We start from the raw sequence: 19080 nt of genomic DNA, 5'->3' as shown, positions 1-19080 counted from the left end.
GTAAATTCTAGTCAAATCACCAGATAAGTTTTGAAGATGTTTACAAAATTTACTTTGTCACATATATATTTGAAATGTTGAGAAACAAAAATTTTTTCTGGCGTGTTATTTTTTTTCTTTTTATTTTATTGATTTTTAGAGAGAGAAAGGGGGAGGGAGAGAGAGAGAGATAGATAGACAGACAGACAGACACACATTGATGTGAGAGAAATATCGATGGTTGTCTCCTGCACTCATTCTGACTAGGGATGGAGCTGCAACCTGGATATGTGCTCTGACCTGTAATCGAACCTGTGACCTGGTGTATAGGATGACACTCCAACCAACTGAGCCACACCAGCAAGGGCCAAGTTTATTCTTAATGTAACTGACATATGTATTTGTTTTTTTTCCTTCTATTTAGGAATTAGATACACTTCAGCAGCAACTAGATTCACTGAACATGAAAAAAGACAGTCTGGAAGCTGTAAGTATAAAATTAAATAAAATTTCTTATATTACTCATCTACAAAAGATAAATATATCCTAATATATAAAAACCCAGAGTCTGTAACAACCAACCGAAGGCTCGACCAAACACTGGAAGTCAGTTCTGTAGTCAGTGCTGGGTTGCCGAGGCGACCCAGCACTGACTGCCGCTGGTGTGGGCGTGGAGACCCAGCATTGACTGCCAAGGGGGCTGCGGATCAGGCCTGGAGAGAGGCCTGAAGAGAGAGGCAGGGTCTAATCCGTAGCCTCCGTGGCAGCTGTTGATCAGCCGTTGTCTCTCTCTTTCTCTCCTGGCTTTGCCAGCAGCTGCACCTCTGTTTCTCTCTGGAGATAGGCCCGGAGACGCTGACTGGCATAGAAACCGACCAATCAGAACCAAATCTGGGTGAACTGTGAGGAGCCAATGGCTGCCTAGGAGGTGGAGCTTTTGATGCTAACTGGCATAGAAACTGACCAATCAGAACCAAATTGGCCAGCAAGGGGGAGAAGTTGGGGATAAGATCAGGCCTGCAGGGGAGGGCAGTTGGGGGCGAGATCAGGCCTGCAGGGGAGGGTACTTAGGGGTGATCAAGCAGGCAGAGGCAGTTAGGGACGATCAGGCCAGCAGGGGAGATTAGTTGGGGGCTAGATCAGGCCAGCAGGGGAGGGCAATTGGGGACAAAATCAGGCCGGCAGGGTAGGGCCGTTGGGGTCGAGATCGGGCTTGCAGGGGAGGGCAGTTGGGGGCAACCAGGCTGGCAGGGGAGGGCCGTTGAGGCGAGATCAGGCCAGCAGGGGAGGGCAGTTGGGGACAACCAGGCTGGCAGGAGAGGGTATTTGGGGGTGAGATCAGGCCAGCAGGGGAGGGCTGTTGGGGGCGAGATCAGGTGGGCAGGGGAGGGCACTTGGGGGCAAGATCAGGCCATCAGGGGAGGGCACTTGGGGGCAAGATCAGGTCGGCAGGGGAGGGCAGTTAGGGGCGATCAGACAGGCAGGCAGGCAGAGAGGTTAGGGGTGATCAGGCAGACAGGCAGAGGGTTTAGGGGTGATCAGGCAGATAGGCAGAGGGTTTAGGGGCAATCAGGCAGGCAGGCAGAGGCAGTTAGGGGCGATCAGACAGGCAGGCAGGTGAGCGGTTAGGAGCCAGTGGTCCCAGATTGCGAAGGGGATGCCCAGCTGGGCTGAGGGACACCCCCCACACACACACCCCGTGCGTGAATTTTGTGCACTGGGCCACTAGTATATCTATAATTCAGCTAGATATATTAATGAACTCATCCAAGTACATATTTATTTAGCAGTTTACTTACAAGAGAATAGTAATTTCTTCCCCACTTAGGGCCATAAATATCCTAATTTGGTAAGAAATTTTATTCAATTAAGTATCTACTGTGTACAAAACAAGTCACTTGGTCTAATGGGGCACATAATCTAGTGGTAATTTAAAGACATATGAACAAGGAGACATATGTCATACTTTAAACAATAAAAAAACAAACAAAGACATGTGAATAAGAGATAAAGTAAGTGAAGAGGAGGAGAGATCACTTTATCATTAAAGATGTAAAAGTTTGCATTCATTTTCTTATTGGTTTATTTAAATAACTAGAGGCCCAGTTTTCATTTTCTTATTGGTTTATTTAAATAACTAGAGGCCCAGGGTCCCTCAGCCTGGCCTGCCCCCCTCACAGTCTGGGAGCCCTCAGTGGTGGGAGGCGACCCAGTGATCAGGGGAAGGCAATGCCCCCATCACACCTCTGCTGCTGCCACTGCCAGCAGCGCAAGCCTCAGCCAGCCCTGGTTACCTGAGCCTTGGGTGGCCCTGGGCGGCTGGGCAGCCTCCATCAGAGGCTTGCCTGTGCCTTGGGCCGGCCCTGGGCGGCTGGGCAGCTGCCATCTAAGGCTTGCCTGCACCTCGTGCTGACCCTGGGCAGCTGGGCAGCCGACATCCAAAGCTTGCCTGTGCCTAGGGCCGGCCCTGGGCAGCTGGGGGGCTTAGGGGCCTGGGGGACTCTGGAGGCACGCGTATGGAGTGGCTGGACCTGCTTGGGGGCGGGCCTGGCTGTACCGTGCGCCTGCTGCCCCGGCGGGGCTGAGGTGACTGGGCACTGCCATTTTGTGGCTGTGGGCGCTGCCATCTTTGAGGGCATATCAGTCAATTAGCATATTCCCTCCTTATTGGCTATGGGTGCCACCATCTTTGTGAGGGCGTGATGGTCAATTAGCATATTGCCTCCTTATTAGATAAGATTTTAATTCACAAAACAAATCATGCTTATGGTAAAAAATAAAAAAGAATAAAATGGAAGTAAAAATGCCTGATTTTTTTGTCCTCTTTCCAGACAGAGCTACTCTTACATTTATTGAGTGCTTACTATGTACTTCTTTGAATTCTTCACAGATATCACCAGCATTGTCACTGAATTTTCACAATAATCCTGTAATCCTAATTTGGTTTTACTGTTGTGGAAAACCTTAAGTGGGATTCACATTAGTATGCTGTCCACAGCTTTTTTGTTTTTCACCTAACGTTTGCCTTTGAATGTTTGTTCACATCAACTCTTATAATGCTCCCTCATTTTATATCACTACTTTGTATTACATTGTATGGCTGTAGTACAGCCTTGTAATGAATAGACTGGAGGAGTTATAAATAATGCTGGCGTGAAAACATTTGCATATATTTTATGCAAACTTATATGAGTGTATCTTAAGATAGATTTTTTTCAATGGGTCATAAATTACACACTTGAAATCTGAGATTACCAAATTGCCTTCTAGAAAGGTTGTTGCATTTTTACTCCTAGACCCAATATATGGGAGTTTTTTCATTTCATTCACTGACAGCAGGCATTAACCATCTTTTCCATATTTGCTAGTGTAATTGGTAAAAATTACTATTTTGATTCAATTTTCATTTATTTATACATGAAATTGACTTCTCTTTATATATTTGTTTGTCAGTGTATTTCTTTTTCCTGTGAACTATCTTTTCATGTCCTTTGCACTTCAGTATACTGCCTGTACCTCAAACTTGGCCTTCCTTTCCTACTTTCCTATGGAGTCAGGTAGATACAATGATGATAAAATTAGTAACAATTGAACATTGCCATGATTGTTGGCATCTAGCTTGCAAAAGAAATAATTATGAATGTTTTGTAATCATTCTTTTGGAAATTTTCTATTAAAAAGTTTGCTTAAAAATATTAAGATTAAAAAAATTAAGATTTTATTTTGTATCAGGTTACCCATATGTAGGTACACATAAGGACAACATTTAGTATTAACACAGCCAGCTTGCAAAATTTCTTACCTTTTTTTTTTTTTAGGGCATGTGGGAGAGATGAAAAGATGTAATATATAACCTTAGATTTTCTGTTTGTATTGATGCCACCCTTTTTTGGCATCAGTACATGTATGCCTAAAATAATATGAATTTTAAAAAACTTATAGTATTCTCAAATCAAGAAAATGTTAAGTCACTAATTCTATTGGCAGATTTCTTGTAATTTTTAACTTGTTCTTCAAGAAAACATTATGTCATATATTAATTAGAATTGAAAAATCTACTGTGTGCTCACTACTTTGCTAAGTATTACTAATTCAGTTCACAGGGGTCTGAAAAAAAAGGATCAACATGAGCTTGATCATGTTTTGCTAAGTATTACTAATTCAGTTCACAGGGGTCTGAAAAAAAAGGATCAACATGAGCTTAGGAACAGTTTTATCAAGACACAATTTGAAGAAATCTGTAAGATGTTTAAATAAAGGAAGGGGAAGATATGAAAAGGGATACCTCAAAATACATGCATTTATACTATCTGTATTATTATTTAAAAAAAAAACCACATTTTTATTGATTTCTGAGAGGAAGGGAAAAGAAGAGAGAGAGAAACATCAGTGATAAAAGAGAATCATTGATCGGCTGCCTCCTGCACACCCCACAATGGGGATCAAGCCTGCAACCTGGGCATGTGCCCTGACCGGGAATCAAACCATGACCTCCCAGGTTATAGTCAACGCTCAACCGCTGAGCCACACCGGCCAGGCTGTATTATTTTTTATTGTTACTCCTCACCCGAGGATATTTTTTCCATTGATTTTTGGAGAGAATGGAAACGGGGGAGAGGAACATCCATGTGAGAGGTACACATCAATCAGTTGCCTCTTGCACACGCCCCGAAATGGGATGGAGGATCGAACCTGCAACCCATGTACGTGTCCTTGACTGGGAATTGAACCAGCAACCCTTGAGTGCGCAGAGCAATGCTCTAACCACTTACCAACCCCAGCCAGAGCTTATCTGTATTTTTTGGTCATGCCTTTTCACCTGAAGCTAATCCATTACTGATCTTTGCATATAACCCTTTGCCTATGAACTTTTAAACACTCACTTTTCTTTTCTTTCTTTATTGATTAAGGTATTACATATGTGTCCTTATCCCCACATTGTTTCCTCTCCCCTCTTCTCCCACTCATGTCCTTACACGTCTGGTGTCTCTGTCTATTGGTTATGCTTATATGCATGCATACAAGTCCTTTGGTTGATCTCTCCCCCTTACTCCCACCCTCCTCTACCTTCCCTCTGAGGTTTGACCATCTAATCAATGCTTCTCTGTCTCTGGATCTGTTTTCGTTCATCAGTTTATGTTGTTCATTATATTCCACAAATGAGTGAGATCATGTGATATTTATCTTTCTCTGACTGGCTTATTTCACTTAGCATAATGCTCTCCAGTTCCATCCATGCTGTTGCAAATGGTAAGAATTCCTTCTTTTTTACTGCAGTGTAGTATTCCATTGTGTAGATGTACCACAGTTTTTTAATCCACTCATCTGCTGATGGGCACTTAGGCTGGTTCCAAATATTAGCTATTGTAAATTGTGCTGCTATGAACATAGGGGTGCATATATCCTTTCTGATTGGTGTTTCTAGTTTCTTAGGATATACTAGTATTCCTAGAAGTGGGATCATTGGGTCAAATGGGAGTTCCATTTTTAGTTTTTTGAGGAAACTCCATACTTTTCTGCACAGTGGCTGGACCAGTCTGCATTACCACCAGCACTTGTCGTTTGTTGCTTTGTTGATGATAGCCATTCTGACAGGTGTGAGATGGTACCTCATTGTCGTTTTGATTTGCATCTCTCGGATGTTTAGTGACTTTGAGCATGTTTTCATATGTCTCTTTACCTTCCTTATGTACTTTTACGAAAGTATCTATTTAGGTCAGTTGCCCATTTTTTGATTGGGTTGTTTATCTTCCTTTTGTTAAGTTGTATGAGTTCCCTGTAAATGTTGGAGATTAAACCCTTATCAGAAATAACATTGGCAAATCTGTTCTCCCATGAAGTGGGCTTTCTTGTTGTTTTGTTGATGGTTTCTTTTGCTGTGCAGAAGCTTTTTATTTTGATGTAGTCCCATTTGTTTATTTTCCATTGTCCTAGGAGCTGTATCGATGAAGAGATTGCTTCGGCATATGTCTGAGATTTTGCTGCCTATGGATTCCTCTAATATTTTTATGGTTTCCCATCTTACATTTAAGTCCTTTATCCATTTTGAGTTTATTTTTGTGTATGCTGTAAGTTGGTGGTCTAGTTTCATTTTTTTGCATGTATCTGTCCAATTTTCCCAACACCATTTATTGAAGAGACTGTCTTGACTCCATTGTATGCTCTTTCCTCCTTTGTCAAATATTAATTGAGCATAGTGGTTTGGGTCGATTTCTGGGTTTTGTATTCTATTCCATTGATCTACATGTATGTTCTTGTGCCAGTAACAGGCAGTTTTAAGAACAGTGGCTTTTGTAATACAGCTTGATATCTAGTATTGAGATCCCTCCTACTTTGTTCTTCTTTCTCAGGATTGCTGCAGCTATTCGGGGTCTTTTTTAAATATATTTTTAAAATAAATCTTTATTGTTCAGATTATTACAGTTGTTCTCTTTTTTCCCCCCATAGCTCCCCTCTACCTGGTTCCCACCCCACCCTCTGCCCTTACCCCCCCCCCACTGTCCTCATCCATAGGTGTACGATTTTTGTCAGTCTCTTCCCGCACCCCCCACACCCCTTTCCCCCGAGAATTGTCAGTCCACTCCCTTTCTATGCCCCTGATTCTATTATATTCACCAGTTTATTCTGTTCATCAGATTTTTTATTCACTTGATTTTTAGATTCACTTGTTGATAGACATGTATTTGTTGTTCATAATTTTTATCTTTACCTTTTTCTCCTTCTTCCTCTTCTTAAAGAATACTTTACAGCATTTCATATAATACTGGTTTGGTGGTGATGAACTCCTTTAGCTTTTTCTTATCTGTGAAGCTCTTTATCTGACCTTCAATTCTGAATGATAGCTTTGCTAGGTAAAGTAATCTTGGTTGTAGGTTCTTGCTGTTCATCACTTTGAATATTTCTTGCCACTCCCATCTGGCCTGCATAGTTTCTGTTGAGAAATCAGCTGACTGTCGTATGGGTACTCCCTTGTAGGTAAACTGTTTTTCTCTTGCTGCTTTTAATATTCTTTCTTTGTCTTTTGCTCTTGGCATTTTAATTATGATGTGTCTTGGTGTGGTCCTCTTTGGATTTCTTTTGTTTGGGGTTCTCTGCGCTTCCTGGACTTGTAAGTCTATTTCTTTCCCCAGGTAGGGGAAGTTTTCTGTTATTATTTCTTCAAATAGGTTTTCAATATCTTTCTCTCTCTCTTCTTTTGGCACCCCCATAATTTGGATGTTTGTAAGCTTGAAGTTGTCCCAGAGGCTCCTTACACTATCTTCATATTTTTGGATTCTTTTTCTTTTTTCTTTTCCGGTTGGTTGTTTTTTGCTTCTTCATATTTCAAATCTTTGACTTGATTCTTGTGATGTTCTAGTCTGCTGTTGAATCTCTGTATATTATTCTTTATTTCATTCAGTGTATGCTTAATTTCTAGTTGGTCCTTTTTCATATCCTCGAGGGTCTCACTAAATTTCTTGGCAGTTTCTAGAAAATTCTTGAAAAACCTTATAACCGTGGTTTTGAACTCTATATCCAGTAGTTTGCTTTCCTTTATTTCTGTCATTTGTTACCTGTTTCTTTGTCTCCACATTTTGGCTGCTTCCATGAGTTGATAGAGTGGCTTTTTGTGCTAGGTGTCCTATAGGGCTCAGTAGTTCAGCCTCCCCAGTTACCTGAGGTGGACACTCTTGGTGCACCCCTTTGTGGGCTGTGTGCACAGTCTTGTTGTAGTTAAGCTTTGATTGTTGTTGGTATCACTGTGAGAATCAGCTGTGTCTATAATGGGAGAACTTCTGTGCTGGAGACACCCTTATGGGGCAAGACTTGCTTCAGTGAGGCTTTGGTGCTCACTGAGTCTGCCCCCTGAGTGTGTCCCTTATGGATCTGAGGAGTTGTAATCTGGATGGTCCCACTCTGACCCCTGGGTACACTGGCTCTTGGATCTCCAAGGAGGTGCTAATTTAGCCTCTGCCTGAGGCCACCCAGCAGGAGCTACCTAACGATCTGCAGATTCCTCTTCTTTGTTTGGGTTTTGGAGGTGCCCCGATGAGGCCCAGCTGTGAAACAATGCAAGCTTCTGTGGGGCCTTGGGCCTTCTTTTGGATGTTCTGGTCTCTCTGATCTAGCTGTAGTTTGTTAGGTAATTTAAATTGCAAAGGACCAGGCCACTCATATGCAAAGGCCTCTGCACACAACTTGGGTGGGGCTGGGTCTCAGGATATCACAGGGAGGAGCAAACAGCAATGGCTTCCCATCAGCCCTGCCCTAAGAGGCCCGGGTCTCAGTGTCCCGCGGTAATTGCTGCAAGCACCTCTGAGAGAAAGCCACCCTCGAGTTCTGCCCGATGCCAGACATTCCAGTTTCTCCCCGTATGAGTCTGGGTCCCCAGAGTCTTGCCTGGAACTGGAGCTCAGAGCAGGTTTTCTTGAAAAAGACAACCGCGTGCTCAGTTGCTAGCCCTTTCTGTATCTCTATACTTTACTTCCGCAGCTCCTGTGAGTCTCAGTGTGCTTTTCTCTTTCCTTCTAGTTGTAGAATTTCCACTCAGCCAGCCTTCCTGTGGTTCTGGATGATGTCCGTTTTGTCTTTTAGTTGTAGTTTTGAAGTGGCTGTGCGAGGCAACAATTTCAGGTGTTTACCTATGCCGCCATCTTGGTTTCTCCGCGGGGTCTTTTTTTATTCCAGATGAATTTTTGGAGAGTTTGTTCTAGGTCTGTGAAATATGCTGTTAGTATTTTAATGGGGAGTGCATTGAATCTATAGATTGCTTTGGGTAGTATGGACATTTTAATGATTTTGACTCTATCAATCCATGAACACAGTATGTTCTTCCATTTGTTTATGGAAGATGGTATGTCTTCCTCTATCTCTATTTTCAGTGTCCTGTAGTTTTCTGAGTACAGGTCTTTTACCTCCATAGTTAAGTTTATTCCTAGGTATCTTAATTTTTTTGGTGCAGCAGAAAATGGGATTTTTTTTAAAAAAAAATCTCTCTTTCTGTAAGTTCACTATTGGTGTATAAAAATTTCATAGATTTCTTGGCGTTAATTTTGTATCCTCCTACATTGTGAATTCATTTATTAAGTCTGGTAATTTTTTTATGGAGTCTCTAGGGTTTTCTACATACAATATTATGTCATCTGCAAATAATGACAGTTTTACTTCTTTTCTAATTTAGATGCTTTTTATTTCTTCTTCATGTCTGATTGCTATAGCTAGCACTTTCACTACTATGTCGAACAGGAGTGGTGAGAGTCGACATCCCTGTCTTGTTCCTGCTCTTAGGGGAAATGGTTTTAGCATACAATGGAGTCAAGACAGTTTATTCAATAAATGGTGTTGGGAAAATTGGGCAGATATATACCAAAAAAATGAAACTAGACCACCAACTTACACCATACACAAAAATAAACTGAAAATGCATGAAGGACTTAAACTTAAGATGGGAAACCATAAAAATCTTAGAAGAATCAATGGGCAGCAAAATATCAGACATATGTCGTAGCAATATATTTACTGATACAGCTCCTAGGACACTGGAAACTAAGGAAAAAATAAATAAATGGGACTACATCGAAATAAAAAGCTTCTGCACAGCAAAAGAAACCATCAACAAAACAACAAGAAAGCCCACTGCATGGGAGAACATATTTACCAATGTTATCTCTGATAGGATTTAATCTCCAACATTTACAGGGAACTCAAAAAATGGGCAAAGGACCTAAATAGACACTTTTCTAAAGAAGACCTACAGAAGGCCAAGAGACATATGAAAACATGCTCAAAGTCACCAGTCATCTGAGAGATGCAAATCAAACGACAAATGAGGTAACTCACACCTGTCACAATAGCTATCATCAATAAATCAACAAACGACAAGTGCTGGCGAGGATGTAGAGAAAAAGGAACCCTCGTGCACTGCTGGTGGGAATGCAGACTGGTGTAGCTACTATGGTAAACAGTATGGAGTTTCCTCAAAAAATTAAAAATGGAACTGCTATTTCACCCAGTAATCCCACTTCTAGGAATATATCCCAAGAATCAGAAACACCAGTCAGAAAGGATATATGCACCCCTATGTTCATAGCAGCACAATAACTAAGATTTGGAAACAGCCTAAGTACCAATCAGCAGATGAGTAGATTAAAAAACTGTAGTACATCTATACAATGGAATACTACGTTGCTGTAAAAAAAGAAGGAACTCTTACTATTTGCAACAGCATGGATGAACCCAGAGAGCATTATGCTAAGTGAAATAAGCCAGTCAGAGAAAGATAAATATCACATGATCTCACTCACTTATGGAATATAATGAACAACATAAATTGATGAACAAAAATAGAGCCAGAATCATAGAAGCATCAAACAGACCGTCCAACCTAAGAGGGAAGGCAGGGGAGGGAGGGGGGTAAAAGATCAACCAAAGGACTTGTATGCATGCATATAAGCATAACCAATGGACATGGCCAGTAGGGGATGAGGGCATGTGCTGGGGGGTGTGATCTGCTGGGGAGAGGTCAATGGGGGGAAAAGGAGACGTATGTAATACTTTAAACAAATTTAAATTTAAAAAAGTAAAAAAAGTTAGAAAATATGCAGGGATCTATTTTTATTCTTCCAGTATAGAAATGTGTTTCGTAGCATTATTGATTAATCTAGATACTTTATATATCTATTTAAAGATGCTGGTGGTTTAAATGTGCCCTTATTCTTATAAACTGAAACATATTTGAAATATTTTGGATGAATTAATACATTTTTCCTTTTTTTACTCCCTTCAGGAAATAGCACACTCCCAGGTAAAACAGGAGGCTGTATTGCTGCATGAAAAACTTTATGAGTTAGAGTCCCATCGAGATCAAATGGTTGCTGAAGACAAAAGCATGGGATCCCCAATGGAAGAGAGAGAGAGATTACTTAAGCAGGTAGGAAAAACAAACATACTTATTTTAATATGTCAGGATTTGTGAATGTGTTTATTTTATTTAAGCCATATGAATTGACCAGAAAGCCAATAAGTTTATTGTGTCTTTAAAAAACAGTGAAAAGTGAACTTCACCTAAATCAGTATGAACTACTTGACCATTAAAATCTAGTAAAAATCATCTCTGACATAAACAGGTTTTTTACATAAACCTTAATTTTATGTGGTGGTCATGCATATTATGGCCATTTTTTTCTTCATGTTTTGGATTCTGTGAGGAAAACTTAAAACTTTTCTTTGTTAGTTAATAAATAATTAGATAACCTTATTGAAGATCTCTTCCATTATTTATTTTGGACTTCATATTTAGCAATGAAGTGTCCCACAGCTAATGACTTTTATTAATGAAACTAGAGGCCCGGTGCGCGAAATTCGTGCACTGGGGGAGGGTGTCCCTCAGCCCAACCTGCACAGTCTCCAATCTGGGACCCCTCGGGGGATGTCTGACTGCCTCTTTAGGCCCAACAGGGATCGGGCCTAAAGAGGCAGTCAGACATCCCTTTCACAATCCAGGACTGCTGGCTCCCAACTGCTCGCCTGCCTGCCTGATTGCCCCTAACCACTTCTGCCTGCCAGCCTGATCACCCCCTAACCCAGTGATGGGCAACCTTTAGAGCTTAGTGTGTCAAACTTCGCCAAAAAACTGAGCATAACTCGGGTAGTGTGTCACTTTGAGGAAAAAACTAACTCCAAGACTCTAGTTGCAAATGTTTCATCCTCGGCATGCTGCCGCATGTCATCAGAAATGGCTACGTGTGTCAGTGCTGACACGCGTGTCATAGGTTCGCCATCACTGCCCTAACCACTCCCCTGCCAGCCTGATCGACGCCTAACTGCTCCCCTGCCAGCCAGATCATCTCCAACTGTTCTCCCCTGACAGCCCGGTCACTCGCAAATGCCCTCCCCTGCATATTCTCTCTTTATTAGATAGGGTTTTTTCTTTAACATATTGGACAGCTCTAACTGGTTTGGCTCAGTGGATGGAGTGTCAGCCTGCAGACTCAGGGTCCCGGGTTCGATTCTGGTCAAGGGCATGTACCTTGGTTGGGGGCACATACTGCAGGAGGCAGCTGATCAATGTTTCTCTCTCATAGATGTTTCTAGCCTCTATCCTTTTCCCTTCCTCTCTGTAAAAAATCAATAAAATTTATTTAAAAAAAACATATTGGACAGTGTACCTGCTGTGGTCTTGACAAAACAGTATAAAAATGTAAACCCAAACTAAAAGAGTCATAAAATAAACTCCTTAAACAGGAATTTCATGAGACTTGGAAAGGTGATATCCTGTGGTTGTTTCTTCCTTGTTTTCTTCTCTTTCTTTTTCTTGATGTTTCATCTTTTGTCCTTTCTTACTTTTCTCCTTCTATTCCTTTTCTATCCTCTCTTTCTCTAAACTTTTCCTTTGGTAGAATCATCAGTACTTGACTCGCTCCCTGGGGGGCGCAGGTGCCTCCCAGCCAGACACCTAGGGCTGCCTCTGGGAGGGGTTGGCGGCTTGGGGTTGAGGGCGCCTCCCATGCAGACACCCCGGGCTGCCTCTGGGAGGGGTTGGCGGTGTGGGGTTGAGGGCGCCTCCTATCCAGACACCCCGTGCTGCCTCTGGGAGGGGATGGCAGTGTGGGGTCGTGGGCGCCTCCCATCCAGACACCCCGGGTTGCCTCCAGGAGGGGATGGCAGTGTGGGGTCCTGGGCGCCTCCTATCCAGACACCCCGGGCTGCCTCTGGGAGGCGTTGGTGGTGTGGGGTCGCGGACGCATCCCAGCCAGACACCCCGGGCTGCCTCCGGGAGGGGATGGCGGCGTGGGGTCGTGGGCGCCTCCTATCCGGACACCCCGTGCTGCCTCCGGGAGGCGATGGCGGCGTGGGGTCGTGGGCGCCTCCATCCGGACACCCCGTGCTGCCTCCGGGAGGCGATGGTGGCGTGGGGTCGTGGGCGCCTCCTATCCGGACACCCTGGGTGGCCTCCGGGAGGCGATGGCGGCGTGGGGTCAGGGCGCCTCCCAGCCGACACCCTGGGTGGCCTCCCGGAGGGGTTGGCAGCGTGGGGTCACGGGCGCCTCCCAGCCCGACACCCCGGGCGGCCTCCCGGAGGGGATGGCGGCGTGGGGGCACGGGCGCCTCCCAGCCAGACACCCCGGGTGGCCTCCCGGAGGGGATGGCGGCGTGGGGGCGCGGGCACCTCCCAGCCAGACACCCCGGGCGGCCTCCGGGAGGCGATGGCGGCGTGGGGGCGCGGGCGCCTCCCAGCCGGACACCCCGGGCGGCCTCTGGGAGGCGATGGTAGCATGGGGTCCCCGGCACCTCCCAGCTGGACACCCGGGCTGCCCGGCTCTCAGCGGCAGCCCTCCCTGGGACTGGGGAACTCCGGAGGGGCTGAGCGTACTGATCGCCGCCATCTTGTGGCTATGGGGGCCGCCATTTTGTCGCGGAGGTATGGTTAATTTGCATACTACTCTATTATTAGATAGGATTAAAATATTCTCTGAAATCTGCCTGGTCAGAGTGACTCAGTTGGTTGAGGGCTGTACTGTGCACCAAAAGGTTGTGGGTTTGATCCCCAAGTAGGGCACATACAAAAGGCAATCAATCCATGTTTTTCACATCGATGTGTCTCTCTTTGTCTGTCTGTCTCACTCACCCTCCTCCCCTCCTCCCCTGCCTCATGTCCTCAGGTGAGGATTAAAAAATAAATAAAAAGAGCCAGGCTGCTGTGGCTCAGTGGTTGAACATGGACCTATGAACCAGGCTCGATCCCCAGTAGGGGGCATGCAGAAGGCAGGCAATTGATGATTCTTATCATTGATATTTCTATCTCTCCCTCTTTGAAATCAATAAAAATATATTGATATTATTATTAAAAATAAATAAAATCTATGAAGTCACAGTATGTCATATGGTCATGTCACACATATTCACTAGCTTTCTTACTACCCCAAGGCTGGCTATAATTTAATACTGAGTTATAATTAACCTGTTATTTATCGTGAGATACCCTAACTGTAGGGCCCTTAGGAGAACTGCATATGTATTTGAAAACAGCTAGTCAGGAATTTGTAGTCTTAGATTGAACCCAATAGGTTTGGATGAACCTTAGGGATCAACTCAGGAGCTATTTAAGTATTAGGATCATTCTAGAAAAGTATTAAAATCTAGATTCTCTGAAGGTCCTTGGAAAGAGATCATTGGAATCAAGGGAAGAGTGGTCTTGGTTGGGACAGGTTACCAGATAAAATATAATAAACTTGTATTTCAGATAAGCAAAGAATAATATTTTAGTATATATATATATATATATATACACACACACACACACACACATACACACACACACACATATATATATGATGAGTACATTTCATATTGCATGATGTATATGTACCATAAAATTTATTTATCTGAAATTCAAATGCAGTGGGATTGCTAAATCTGTCAACCCCACCTTATATATTGGGGGTTTATATCTTAGACTAGTGGCCCGGTGCACAAAATTCGTGCACATTAAATGGTGATTAATTAGAGGAAATAATTTAATATTGCTGTTTGCCCTTTCTCTATAATAGAAGTGTCAGAGATGAAAGAAAATTAGTAAAATATTTATGAAAAACTTCCTCCTGTCAGAGTCTGGGGCGCACCACGGGACCCAGAGTCAAGTCCCCACCTACCCACGTGCTCCTCAAAATTGCGTGAGACCCAGACCTGGCCACCTCCCCCCTTATTGGGCTAGATCCAGACCTGTCCAGTCCCACCGTTGTCAAGCCCCACCAGACAAGGGGTGCAGCCTCAGGTTCCCTGGCCCGGCGCCAGGGTGGGGGGCGTGCTTTGAGGTCCCCTGTCAAGCCTCGCTGGGTGGGGGGCATGGCCTGAGGTCCCCTATCAAGTGCTGCCAGGAGGGGAGGGGCGCAGCCTCATGTCCCCCATCAAGCCCCACTGGCAGGGGGGCGCAGCCTCAGGCCCCCCATCAAGCCCCGCTGGGTGGGGGGGTGCGGCCTGAGTTCCCCTGACCCAGCACTGGGGATGTACCTTGAGGTCCCCTGTCAAGCCCCGCTGGGTGGGGGGCACGGCCTGAGGTCCCCTGTCAAGCCCAGCCAGGCAGGGGGACACAGCCTCAGGTCCCCTGGCCCAGTGCTGGGTTGGGGGGCACGGCCTGAAGTCCCCTGTCAAGCCCCACCTGGTGGGGAGCGTGGCCTGAGTTCCCCCGAACCAGCACTGGGGGTGCACCTTGAGGCCCCCTGTCAAGCCCAGCCAGGCAGGGGGCATAGCCTCAGGTCCCCTGGCCCGGTGCTGGGGTGGGGGAAACAGACTGAGGTACCCTAGCCCAACACCAGGACGAGAAACGCACCTTGAGGTCCCCTGTCAAGCCCCACAGGGATGGGGGAGGGCATAGCCTCAGGTCCCTGCTGATTGCTCGTTAAGGCTCCTCATGGGAACTTGGCCTCAGCTGTGGGTGCAGCCATCTTTGTGACAGAGTGATGGTCAATTAGCATATTCCCTCTTTATTAGATGGGATATTTATGTAAACTGATCCAGTTAACCTCATGGTACCATGTGGATTAGTATGAAAGTATGTCACCACCCTTCCTTTCAGGAAGAAATAAAAGTTTGTGAATAGTTACTTATTGATGTTCCTTTTAACGTCAAAGATTGAATTTTAAGTAAGTTTCAAGAGACAAGATTGACATTTTAGTGCAACATACCTTAGAAGGAAATTATTTTTAAGATAGCCTAACAATGAATAATTCTTTAAACACTATTTCTTTTTATGCCTTTATAGGTTAAAGAAGATAACCAGGAAATAGCGAGTATGGAGCGACAGTAAGTACATTTGTACTAGGACATTTTGCATCCCTTTCTCATTTTTTAAATTATATTGTAAATGTACAAGAGGTGCATATTATCATAGTAATTTTGGTGTGGTTCACACTGATAATATTGACATAACTTTCAATCTTACTTTCAGTGTTAACTACATTTCATACAATTCACATATTTAAAGCATACAGTTCAGAGTTTTATAGTATATTCACAGAGTTATGCAAGCATCACTTCAATCAATTTTAGATCTCTTTAGTAACCTTAATTATACCCTTCCTGTTATCCCCACCCAATCATCCCCTCATCCTAGCCCTAGAGGACCACTTTTATTTTATGTATGTAGAGTGGCCTATTCTGGACATTTTATATAATAAATGGAATCATATAAAATGTGGTCCAATGTGGCTGCATTCTTTCACTTAGCATAATGTTTTCAAGGTTCATCTGTGTTGTAGCATGTATCGATATTTCTTTTTATTGCCAAATATTCCTTATGTGGATATACCATATTTATTTTCTGTTCATTCATTGATGGATGTTTAAATTGTTTTCATTTTTTGGCTGTGATCATGCTGGTATGAAATTCATGTACAACTTTTTGCATGGACATGTTTTCACTTCTCTTGGGTATACACCTAGGAGTGGGATTGATGGCTCATATAGTAACTCTATATTTAATTTTTTAGGAGTCCATTTTACACTTCTACCAGCAGTGCATGAGGGTTCCAATTTCTCCATGTCTTTACACTTGTTGTTATCTCTTTTTTTATTATAGTCATCCTAGTGGGATCTTATTATGGTTTTAACTTGCATTTCCCTAATGATTAATGATGATGAGCTTCTTTTCTTTCATTTATTGGCCTTATGTATATCTTCTTTGGAGAAATCTATGTTCAGATCCTTTGCCCATTTTTAAATTGGTCTATTTATCTTTATTTAATTGTAATGGCTTCACTTATTGTAGATACAAATTTCTTAATAGATAAATGATTTGCAAAATGTTTGTCCCAATCTGTGAAGGATCTTTTCACTTTCTTTTTTTTTTATTTTATTTTTAATCCTCACCTGAGGACATACAAAGACATACAAAGAGAGAGGAAGGGAGAGAGAGAGAGGAAGGAAAAGCCAGAGAAAGTACAATGTGAGAGAGAAACATTGATCGATTGCCTTCTCTACATACCCCAACTAGGGATTGAACCCACAACCCTTCAATGCACAGGACGACACTCAACCAACTGAACCACTCTGGCTAGATGTCTTTTCTAGAGAGGAAGGAAGAGAGATGGAAACATCAGTGAGAGAGAAACATCATGCCTGTTACTAGGGATTGAACCTGAAACCTGGGCATGTGCCCTGAATTGAAATTGAACTGGTGACTTCTTGGTTCCTGGGTCAAAGCTCAACCACTGAGCCATACCAGTTGGGCACCTTTTCACTTTTTTTTATTAAATTAATAAATCTTTATTGTTCAGATTATTACAATTGTTCCTCTTTTTTCCCTCCATAGTTCCCCTCCACCAGGTTCCTACCCCACCCTCTGCCCTTCCCCCCTCTCCCCCCGCTGTCCTCCTCCATAGGTGTACACTTTTTGTCCAGTCTCTTCTTGCACCCCCGACTCCCCTTTTCCCCCAAGAGTTGTCAGTCCACTCCCTTTCTATGCCCCTGATTCTATTATATTCACCAGTTAATACTGTTCATCAGATTTTTTATTCCCTTGGTTTTTAGATTCATTTGTTGATAGTTATGTATTAGTTGTTCATAATTTTTATCTTTACCTTTTTCTCCTTCTTCCTCTTCTTAAAGAATACCTTTCAACATTTCATATAATTCTGGTTTGGCAGTGATGAACTCCTTTAGCTTTTTCTTATCTGTGAAGCTCTTTATCTGACCTTCAATTCTGAATGATAGCTTTGCTGGGTAGATTAATCTTGGTTGTAGGTTCTTGCTATTCATCACTTTGAATATTTCTTGCTACTCTCATCTGGCCTGCATAGTTTCTATTGAGAAATCAGCTGACAATTGTATGGGTTCTCCCTTGTAGGTAACTAACTGTTTTTCACTTGCTGCTTTTAATATTCTCTCTTTGTCTTTGCTCTTGGAATTTTTATTATGATGTGTCTTGGTGTGGTCCTTTTTGGGTTCCTTTTGTTTGGGGTTCTGTGTGCTTCCTGGACTTGTAGGTCTATTTCTTTCACCAGGTGGGGGAAGTTTTCTGTCACTATTCCTTCAAATAGGTTTTCAGTATCTTGCTCTCTCTCTCTTCTTCTGGCACCCCCATAATTCTGATGTTGGTACGCTCAAGTTGTCCCAGAGGCTTCTTACACTATCTTCAACTTTTTGGATTCTTTTTGCTTTTTGCTTTTCCAGAGGAGTGATTTTTGCTTCTTGGTATTCCAAATCTTTGACTTGTTTCTTGCGATCCTCTAGTCTGCTTTTAGGTCTCTGTATAATATTTTTTATTTCAGTCAGTGTATGCTTAATTTCTAGTTGATCCCTTTTCATATCCTCGAGGTTCTCGTTTAATTTATCGGCCTTTTCTAGGAAATTCTTGAAAAACCTTATAACCGTGGTTTTAAACTCTATATCCAGTCTTTTGGTTTCCTCCATTTCTTTCAATTGTGGCCTGCCTCTTTGTCTCCGCATTTTAGATGCTTCCCTGAGTTGATGGAGTTGCTTTGTGTGTTAGGTGTCCTAGCAGGGCCCAGTAGCTCAGCCTCCCCAGTTCTCTGTGGTGGATCCTCTTGTTGCACCCCTTTGTGGGTTGTGTATGCAGTCTTGTTGTAGTTAAGCCATGCTTGTTGTTGGTATCACTGGAGGGAGTTGATCTCCAAGCCAGTTGGCTGTGAGGATCAGCAGTGTCTCCACTGGGAGAGCTTCTGTGCTCAGCTTGGATGGGGTGGAGTCTCAGGGTGGCGCAGACAAACTTTGGTTTCCCGTCCGCGCCGCCCTAAGAGGGCCGGTTTCTCCGTGCCCGAAACAATGGCTGCGCGCCTCTGAGAGAAGGCTGCTCTCGAGCCTCGCCCGCTGCCAAACAGACCAGTTTCTCCCCGACTGGAGCTGGATTTCAGTGCAGACCGGAGGTTTTGTTTTTCTTCCAAACGAGAAAGCTAGCCACGCGTCTGCTGCCCTCCCTCTCCACGCACTGCCAGCAAGCCAGCCGTGTATTCAGCTGACCGCCCTTTCCATGCTCACGGATCTCCGCACCTCCACAGCTCCTGAGGCTCAGCGTCCCCCTCTCTTTTTTTCTCTGCGTCCCCCGCCCTTTCCATGCTCACGGATCTCCGCACCTCCACAGCTCCTGAGGCTCGGCGTCCCCCTCTC

General features: G+C 43.7%; 1 protein-coding gene across 1 annotated transcript in view; it reads left to right on the top strand.

Annotated features, from left to right (window-relative positions):
- Nucleotides 1-19080, top strand: part of IFT74 (intraflagellar transport 74) — a 110832-nt gene that overhangs the window by 36295 nt on the left and 55457 nt on the right. The window contains exons 10-12 of the mRNA XM_054727514.1: nt 404-466; nt 10745-10888; nt 15719-15759. Coding sequence (XP_054583489.1) covers nt 404-466; nt 10745-10888; nt 15719-15759 — 248 coding nt within the window. The remainder of the gene's footprint in view (nt 1-403; nt 467-10744; nt 10889-15718; nt 15760-19080) is intronic.

This window comes from Eptesicus fuscus, chromosome 15, assembly GCF_027574615.1.
Source record: "Eptesicus fuscus isolate TK198812 chromosome 15, DD_ASM_mEF_20220401, whole genome shotgun sequence".
Taxonomy (NCBI): domain Eukaryota; kingdom Metazoa; phylum Chordata; class Mammalia; order Chiroptera; family Vespertilionidae; genus Eptesicus; species Eptesicus fuscus.
Note: the sequence above shows the minus strand (reverse complement) of the source record. Positions and strands in the feature narration are given on the sequence as shown.